At 31.8% G+C, this 10,127-nt stretch overlaps 2 protein-coding genes across 2 annotated transcripts in view; one reads left to right on the top strand and one right to left on the bottom strand.

The window, feature by feature from the left end:
• Window positions 1-1,329: 1,329 nt before the first annotated feature.
• On the bottom strand, window positions 1,330-5,571 carry HELRODRAFT_194337 (hypothetical protein; the record flags this gene model as incomplete). The annotated part of the gene is made up of 10 exons (XM_009031443.1): window positions 1,330-1,360; window positions 1,652-1,728; window positions 1,803-1,940; window positions 2,199-2,260; window positions 2,341-2,396; window positions 2,594-2,688; window positions 3,441-3,669; window positions 3,834-4,092; window positions 4,351-4,578; window positions 5,445-5,571. The coding sequence occupies 10 exons, from the start codon at window positions 5,569-5,571 to the stop codon at window positions 1,330-1,332; spliced, it is 1,302 nt and encodes a 433-aa protein (XP_009029691.1).
• Window positions 5,572-9,524: 3,953 nt separating this feature from the next.
• Window positions 9,525-10,127, top strand: part of HELRODRAFT_181656 (hypothetical protein) — a gene marked incomplete at both ends in the record, with an annotated part of 1,168 nt that continues 565 nt past the window's right edge. The window contains one exon of the mRNA XM_009031444.1: window positions 9,525-10,082. Within this exon, the coding sequence (XP_009029692.1) occupies window positions 9,525-10,082 (558 nt within the window). The remainder of the gene's footprint in view (window positions 10,083-10,127) is intronic.

Genomic DNA, 10,127 nt, shown 5'->3' on the forward strand with positions numbered 1-10,127 from the left:
CATATTTCAGAAATCTTTGAAATTGATTTTATGTTGCAGTGTTCATATTTAACCTTGGAATGTATTATCGCTATTATTATTATTATAGTTATTATTATTGTTATAATTAGCAAGACCCAACCATCCATCCATCATTTCATCAAAGAAAAAGGAATGAACAGAACGTTTGAAAGAAAAGAACAAAACGGTTAAAAACATTGGAAACGAATCAATGCTGAAATGACGATAGGAAAAATTAACTGATTAACCAATTAAATTATTTAAAAGACAAATAAATTGAAATTAATAAAACGTTTAATTGTAAAAATCTAACTCCAATGGACGAAACCTCATAAAGAATGAATTCAGCAAGTTATATACAAATATATAACTATATATATATATATAAATATAACTGTTGGAAGGAGACCATATTTTAGACAGTTTTGTATTAATTCTACCGAATTGTCGGCATTTATCAACTTCAAGTTCGTCTTTTCAATGTTTGCCTTGTCTTATTAGGATTTTCTAGTAAGGAAAATTGAAAAGGCAAACTTTAAATTGATTAATGCCAACGATTCGGTAGAATTCATACAAAACTGTATATAACAATATGTATATATAATTATATATTTTTATGTTTATATTTATAACAGACGCGCGCACACGGACTAAAGCGTTCAGACAGAAATACGATCACAAATATATTAGAAGCTTTTAAATATGGGCAAAGTAAAATATTTATATGCCTGTATGTGTTTGTGTGTATGCCTGTATGTGTGTGTGTGTGTATGTGTGTTAATGGGCGGAGCAAGGCAGCTGGTTTGAAATGCATACAAATAAATGACTTGTAAATTAATAAAAAATACATAAAACTTAACACTATGTATATAGATATATAGCAGTTATATAAATATAATATGTATATATATATATAATCAGTATATACAAAAAGAAATAAATATTATAATATATATATATATATATTAAATAAATATTTGTAAATGAGAAAAACCCGAAGATAATATGTGAAGACTAGTTGACGAGTGGATATAATGTGATTGAGAAAAATAAATTGTTGAGCTTTAAATAAACTAACTGATTGACCGATTGGTTGATTGATTTATTGGTGGATGAATGAAGGATTGACTGACAGAATGAATAAATGATTGATTGATGGGTGCTTCAGTCAGTAAATGAGTGAATAACCGACCAGTATAAACTTGAAATACATTTTGCGATGTGCAACAAACAGATGCAGATAGTCGTCTGATGTGGCGAAGTGATGACGAGATGATGACATCTTTCCTTCATCATCGCTGTGACTGCTTTCTATCACCATCGCCATCTTCATTGTCTTTCCCTCACAGCCCACAGCTTCCTGTTCGTAGTCATTTTGGATGAAATCTGAAGTGATTTATCATTTGTTTTTTAACTTATCTATTCGTATGTACAAACAAACTTGCATATATACACACACTCTAAAAAGTTGCGAAAAAACGAACTACAAACATATTAACGCCAAACATTCGGTAGAATTTATAGAATATTGTAAAAATTATGGTCTATTACCAACATATATATATATATATATATATATATATATATATATACACACATATACAGACATACATATAAATACAGACATAGAGACGAAGACGAAGAAAAATACCTAGTGAGATGTTTGCTGCCTTCATGTACAGGCATCTCGGTGCTTTTGAAGGCATTCAACTCCTTCCGAATGGCCGCCTGGTGATGATGATGACGACGACGATGAAGATGATAGTAATGATGGAGAAGAAGATGGTAATGATGATAGGAACCTTATCTCTTGAAGTGAGGCGTGTCCAAGGTTTGTCGGCCGTCCTATCATATTCTTCGGCGTTTGTCACCTCGATGAAATCGTTAAATTTTATGATCTTTCGCTCCTTCAGTTCCTCCACTGTCGGTCGAAAGCTCAGCTGTCATTGGTTGATTGGTTGTTAAATGATTTTGATTGGCTGGTTAGTTGGTGGATTGGTTGTTAAATGATTTTGATTGGCTGGTTAGTTAGTGGATTAGTTGTTAATTGATTTTGATTGGTTGGTTGTTTGATTGGTTGGTTGTTTGATCGGTTTGTGACTTGCTGGCTGGCTGGTTGGTTGGTTGATCGATGAAATCGTTAAATTTTATGATCTTTCAATGATATGATTGGCTGATGATCAACCAGCATTACAAACCTTCCTCAACAAAGTTCTTTTCTTTTCTTCTTTCTCGTTCTCTCGTTCTTCTACAGTCTGTTCTGTGATGACGATGAAAAAGAAGAAGATGATAATGAATATTCATAAACATAGAAACCGCATAAATTATAAACTGACTAACTGTAGATTATATGCTTGGCTATCAGTTCTTGAAGTGTTGGTCTTAGGCTTAACCGGCTGTTGGCGTGATCATAATCGTCATCACAATCATCATCACAATCATCATCATCATCACAATCATCATCATCACAATCATCATCATCACAATCATCATCACAATCATCATCGCAATCATCATCATCATCACAATTATCATCACAATCATCATCATCACAATCATCATCATCACAATCAGCACCATCGTCGCGACTAACTGATTCAAATGTCTCTTAAGGACAAGTTTGTTGTAACCCTCATCGTCACACACGTCAACATCCTCGAATGTCCTTGACCTCAATGCATTGCTAACCTGCACGCATGCAGCCATAACATTAATAATAATAAATAATTAAATAAATATTAAATAATTATAATAACATCAATAATAATGATGATGAAAGATAATAATAAATAATGAAACCCGGCCATCCCTGTTTTCTTACCTGTACGACCCCGATCTTAACACCTGGACGGGTGGATAATAAACTCATCACCTCCTTCCTAAATGTCCTTTCATTGCTTTTCAAGTTGTCTTCTTTTCCATCCTCATCATCATCGTCGTCATCATCATCATCAATGACGTCATCATCGTTATTATAGTTTCGTACATCATTATTATCATCATCGTCGTCGTCATAATTTTTGTGTAAGGAACATCGCGGACCTTTGTAATCATCTTCTCCGTGCAAAATTGCTGGAGATGGCGATCTATAGCAAAATCATCTTCGTCATCATCATCATCTTCACCATCATGGTCACCATCTTCGTCATCATCTTCACCATCATGGTCACCATCTTCGTCATCATCTTCACCATCATCGTCATCATCTTCACCATCATCGTCATCATCTTCATCATCATCGTCGTCGTCATCATCACTGTCAACACCATCAACACTAACAATAGATCAGCTTCCGTGCCACCACCATCATCATCATTATAACCATAATGATGGTGTCGATTATTAATGTTATTATTATTATTGTTATTATAGTTATTTTTATTGTTGTTGTTGTTATTATTATTCATTTTATTGTTAATATTGTTAGCGTTGTTATTAACTATTGCGGTCCTTGGCAATGAATTAGACCGGCGATTATCGATGTTTATATTGTTGATGTTGTTACTGATGTTGTTGTTGATGTTGTTGCTGATGTTGTTACTGATGTTGTTGTTGAGGTTGTTACTGTTGTTGTTGCTGATGTTGTTGTTGAGGTTGTTACTGTTGTTGTTGTTTTTTTGTAACTTCTGTAAACTCCTCGAGCCCTTCATGGCGCTTTTGAATGGATGCCTAATAGTTTGTGAAAATGATTTAGAAACAATACAAGAATAATTAAGGGAACATTTACAACGACATCCTCAACAAATACAACCACTACCAACAACACCACCAACAACAACAACAGCATCAACAACAACATCATCAACAACAGCAACAGTAACAACAGCAACAACCTCTCCAAGTTGGGCTCGTGGACAGGTACCTCGTCGTAACTGCCAACGACAGGGATCAGCGATGTGGACTTTTTCAATGGCAGATGATTAAAAATGGATCTAGACGTCGTTGTTGTAGCTGATGTTGTCATTGATATCTGCTGCAACGATGACGATGAGAATTGATGTTCCTGGCGCTTCAAATTGTTGTTGTTGTTGTTGGGGATTCTATATTTGTTAAGTGAGAGCAGTCTTCGATGATGATGATGATGGCCTGCGCCTGCTCATAATAAAAATAATTATCAGTTAATTATTATCATTATTATTATTATTATGCCTATTTTTATTCATTTGTAGACTTTTCAAGTTTTTTTAAGAAGAATCAACAAGATCCAATACAATATTGTATCTGAACTGTATGCAAGTGCATGTGACAGGGGGAATTCACTTTGCATTTGAACCAGGCGGGCCGAATGCACTGCCACTAAAAATGTAGCAAGTCTGCATATATGATTATTTCAACAAGATTTAAACTCACCGGATCTTAAAAATAAATTCCCTTTTCTATTCAAAGACGCTGACGATGATGACGCCAGTGACGAACTACTTGTTTTGAAAATGTTATTATTATTAATGATGACGTCATTATTATTATTATTATTATTATTATTATTATTATTATTGATGCGGTTGTCTTCAGCCTGAGTTGATGTCGTTGTAGGCAGTGAGGGGGCAGAGAGGGAAGACAGGTTCTCCAAAATATCTGCTAAACGACAACAACAACAACATTAACCTGCTGCATGAATCTTGTAAAAAAAACTACCAGCTAACAATTCACCGTAAATGAACCGTAGTACTAAGTTAGTTCACATTAGTGAAATCAACCAATGAATTAATTAATCAATCAATCATTCATTCAATCAATCTCTTAGCTTATAAAGCGCTATTTTCACGATGTTCAACAGCCTCACATATTTATTCACATGGAACAAAAATCAATTATTTTCATTTAGAAGACTCTCCTGCTAATTACATTGAATTTTATAATAATAATAATAATAACGGGGACAATATTTTATTGACCAAAAAGATAAAATCAAAATGAAATCAATCGAAAATTATTAATAATATATAAGAGTGTAAATAAATAAATGTAAATAATTTATCAAATTTATAAAATTTTATAAAAAGAAAAGAAAATCCATTAAAATGAACGATCCTCTTATGCTCATTATCGTTGATAAGTGCATAGTTGATGATAATAATATAATAATAATAATTATAATAATTATACTTTAATAATTACTTTGTTCAGCAGCAGTGGCCAGTTCATCTTTAAAAATTAACATTAATATAATGTAATTAGTTAATTGATTCACATGAAAATTGAGTCGAATTTTATGTAGATTTAAATTGCATAGAAAAATTCATTTTAAAATAAAGAGTTTTTAAATAAATTTCACCGTCAACCAATAAAATTATTGAGATAATTAGGCCAGGAATGTGGCTAACTCTTCTTTAAATGTTTAAAAATAAAATTGTCATATGCCAAATTAGTGTGTACTTTGGGAACATCATAGGTAATGAAAGAAATTTGTATCCAAAGATTGTGATAATCATGATCTAACAAACCTATGATATCATTGGTCGATTTCTTTTTTTCCAACTTCAAATTTTTAAAAAGTTTAGCAAAGATGGCAAATCTACTGAGCCTCTCGATGATTGACAGCTCTCGGGGAGGACTGTCCATTGCAGACATTTTGAAATTAGTGTTTAGTTAGTGTAAAGTTGAGTTAGTGCTTGCTGTAGACTATCTTTACCTGGTATAAAAATGAATATAACAGCACATATAATATAATAAAAGTAATATAACAGAATTATTGCAAACATTAAATTATGAAAACTATATAAAACTCTATACAACACTATATAATGAATCCCATATAACTCTATATAACTCTACATATTTTTATAATATAAAAATATTATATAAAATTTATATAAACCTATATAACTACCAATCTATTTATCTATCTATCTATTCTAAACCTAAAACTTAAGATAATTTTTATCTAATAGTATCTATCTACCTACCTCTCTATTTTATCTACTATTAAAATTAAATTAACTATCTGCATAGTAGTAGGTATCTATTCATTCAATTCATAGTACTACTAAATTACATTACTATTATTGCAGAAAACAAGATAACCTTTAGCATCTGTATCTAAGTAGGGTCTAATTCATAGTACTATTTATTAGCATTACTACATTATTACAGGGGAGACTTTAATTAAGTTTGATTAATAAATTAATTTAAATTTAACATTACATGTGAATGAAGTTTCAAGGTATGACAATCTATAAACTACTACCTCTATCTCTCTCTCTCTCTCTATATATATATATATATATATATATATATATGTATATAAATTACCCCATATAACTCTACGTTTTATCAATGATAGGCCCCAGCATTCAACTGGCGATCACCATCTCTGAATTAAAAGACGAATGTAGCAACTCCGGATAACAAAACGTATAATGTTGAAGAACGAAGTACGAATGAAGCATTTAAAAACCGGTTAATCAAGATTTTAAAAGTGGAAAAAATGAATTTGTGGTTCTTTTTGTGATTTTAATTTAAATTAATTTCTGAAATTATACATTAAATTCATTTAAAATGCATTTGATAACCTTTCATGTTTAAAAAAAGTCGTTGCCATTTTGCATTTTAACATAAATTCGTGGAAAGGTAAATCAATAATTAAAATAGGGATGTGCGAGGTTTTTCGATTTCTACAGGTGAAAAACACACACACATACAGACAAACACACACCACACACACATGTATATACACACATACACATATGTATATATATATACACACACACATATGTATATATACACACACACGTATGTATATACACACATACACACAATTATTTACAAAACTCTCTTTAGTTTACTCAAAGATATGATATAAACAACAAGCACGTAAATTGTACAAACCAACACGCACATTTTGAATACCAGGCGTATTAACCAATAAAAACGCCATCTTCATAACCAAAAACAGTAATATATGAAATTATGTTTGAAAATATTTAATTATTATACAGATTTCACCCAAACTTTTCATCTCGTTCAAGTATCTACATTTAAATGGTTGAACCAGAAATGCCGTCAAAAGCGTATTCTTTGGACCGAGTACCAGCAAAGATTGTAGAGGATTATTTGCCGTTCACGACTTAAGAAAGTGTTGGTCGTCATTTTTCCGAATTTCGAGTAACCTTAAAATCCTGCCTATTTAGAAAAAAAAATCTTCAGTCACGTAAACTTGTTCGATTGTACAGGACTTAACCATCGTGTCGGTTGTAAGTTCTCTACAAATAATCTAACAATAGTGAGATTATATTGCCATAAAATAAAGAAAGATAGCAAGGATGATGATGAAGACGACGACGACGATGATGATGGTGACATTGATGTTGATGATTTTATTTAATATCAAACGTGTCACATGTCTGCTGGAGCATTCTTCGGGTGAAAGTTAATATACAACAACGAAGCAACACACACGATACACACGATCGTACAACATCTAACCAACATATAGATAGAAAGAGAGAGAGAGAAAGAGAGAGAGGGGGGGAGAAAGAGAAAAAGAAAGAGAGAAATAGAGAGAGAGAGAAATAGAGAGAGAGAGAGAGAGAGAGAAAGAGAGAGAGAGAAGTTAGAAATAGAGAGAGAGAGAAAGTTAAGTAGAGAGAGAGAGAGAAAAGAGAGAGAGAAAAAAGAGAGAGAGAAGAGAAAGAGAGAAAGTTAAGTAGAGAGAGAGAGAAAGAGAGAGAAAGAGAGAGAGAGAGATAGTGAAATAGAAACTAGACTGAAGAGAGGAGGATGGATGAATGACGCAACAAAACTTGTTGCGTTCCAGTGACACATTTAAATTAAATCTTCTCTCAAACATTTTTATTGTTGTCGTTGTTGTTGTTTGCGGTTTTTCCTTGCTTTAAAATATGTTAGAAATGTTGACATGCGCAATTATAGAGTCGTTTGTTTGTTTGTTTGCTTGTTCATTCGTTTGTCCATTTGTTTGCTATTGTTGTTTGTCGTTGTTGTTGATATGTTTTTAAATTGAGGTTATGGCAGTTGTTGACCTTATTTTCGTTAATGATTTCATCAAATAGCAGTTATTGAAATAAAATTAAAAACAAAGGAGAAAACAACAACAACACTATGATCATCATCATCATCATTACCATCAACAGCAGCAGCAAACACAGCAACAACAACAACAACAACAACAACAACAACAACAACGGCCCATCAGCAGTTAAACCTTTTAATTGCACCCCTGTCAACATGCGAATTCCTTAATTGTTCTCCGATGTGTTGATTTTGTAAAAGTATATGTTTCTACATTCACACACACACACATACACAAATTTATATATACAAACAAACATGTATATTTTCACAGGTTCAGACAGACACATACGTACAAACTAATATGTTCATTCAATCAAAAAGTTTCTTTATTTTTTATTCCTTCATTCAATCATTCGTTTGTTTATTCGTTCGTTCGTTCATACATTCATTCATTCATTCATTCCTTCATTCATTCATTCATTCATTCATTCATTCATTCATTCATTCATTCATTCATTCATTCATTCATTCATTCATTCATTCATTCATTCATTCATTCATTCATTCATTCATTCATTCATTCATTCATTCATTCATCATTCATTCATTCATTCATTCACTCATTCATTTATTCATTCACACATGTCTAATCTACTCGACATAACATGACAACTAAATTAAAAATAGCCACCAATCGAATTTCACATCCCCAAAGGTTTAATTAACCGTTAAATAATGACGTAACAAAAAATGGGCGTGGCCAATTAGTCTAATGGAGCAATGTGATTGGTTCTTTTAAATTTAAATAAGCTTAATGATGCCGTTTGATTGGTCGATCTAATTTAAACCCTCCAATCATATGAAAGTATTTTTGGAATGTGAATGATGTTTTAGCGAAAGTAATAATTTGTAATTATAGAAACACCGATGAAGGTAATGATATATATACAATATATATATATACACATATATATATATATATATATATATATATATATATATATGTTGTAATCACATTTTTCGTGTTCATTTCATTATTTCAATTTTCTTATTTATATTATTATTGCTATAATAATAATAATAATATTAAACAATAATAATACTAAATAATACGTTTCATTATTATTATTATTATTAACAACAAGAATAATAATTATTATTGTATGAACGAACTTGAACATGAAAGTCCTAAGCAATGAACGAAGAGTAGGTTATTATTATTGTTTATAGTCGTTAATGTTTTTTATTATTGTTATTATTATCAGTACTATTAGTAGTAGTAGTAGTAGTAGTAGTAGTAGTAGTAGTAGTAGTAGTAGTAGTAGTAGTAGTAGTAGTAGTAGTAGTAGTAGTAGTAGTAGTAGTAGTGGTAGTAGTAGTGGTAGTAGTAGTGGTAGTAATAGTAGTAGTAGTAGTAGTAGTAGTAGTGGTAGTAATAGTAGTAGTAAAAAAAAGTATAAATTTAATCATAATTATAACCTATAATTATTAAAATTATAAATTAAAAATTGAAGCTGAGAAAAGTTTTAGTTGAAAGAAAGAGACGAGAGAGGATGGATGTGTGTCTGGAGAAACTGAGAATCCTGTTGAAACATCAACAACAACAACACCAGCATCAACAAAAACATCATAGCAACATCAACAACAACAGCCACAATAGCATCAGCAAACTCGAAAAAGCCGACATCCTAGAACAGACGGTGACCTATCTAAATGACCTCATTACCGAATCGTCCAATCAACGATATGTGGGCCAGGTCACGTGTTTGAATGACGTCACCAGCTATCTACGTCGCCATGGCAACGAATTATGTCGTGATGTCGCGGACAAGTTGTTGAGGAGGTTTTCGTGGGTTGATGAACGAGCCTGTGTGGGTTTATTATACAACATCAACAACAACATCAACAACAACATCAACAACAACATCAACAACAACATCAACAACAACATCAACAACAACATCAACAGCAACAACAACAACAACAACATCAACAACAACATCAACAACAAAAACATCGTCAACATCAACAACAACATCAACAACAACATCAACAGCAACATCATCTGTAATAAAAATACCAACACTCTTGCGAATCGAATACCATTTAAAGTTCTGGATTCCAATTGTAAACGATCGTCAAGAACAAAATCATCT

This window comes from Helobdella robusta (genome assembly GCF_000326865.2).
Source record: "Helobdella robusta unplaced genomic scaffold HELROscaffold_74, whole genome shotgun sequence".
NCBI lineage: Eukaryota > Metazoa > Annelida > Clitellata > Rhynchobdellida > Glossiphoniidae > Helobdella > Helobdella robusta.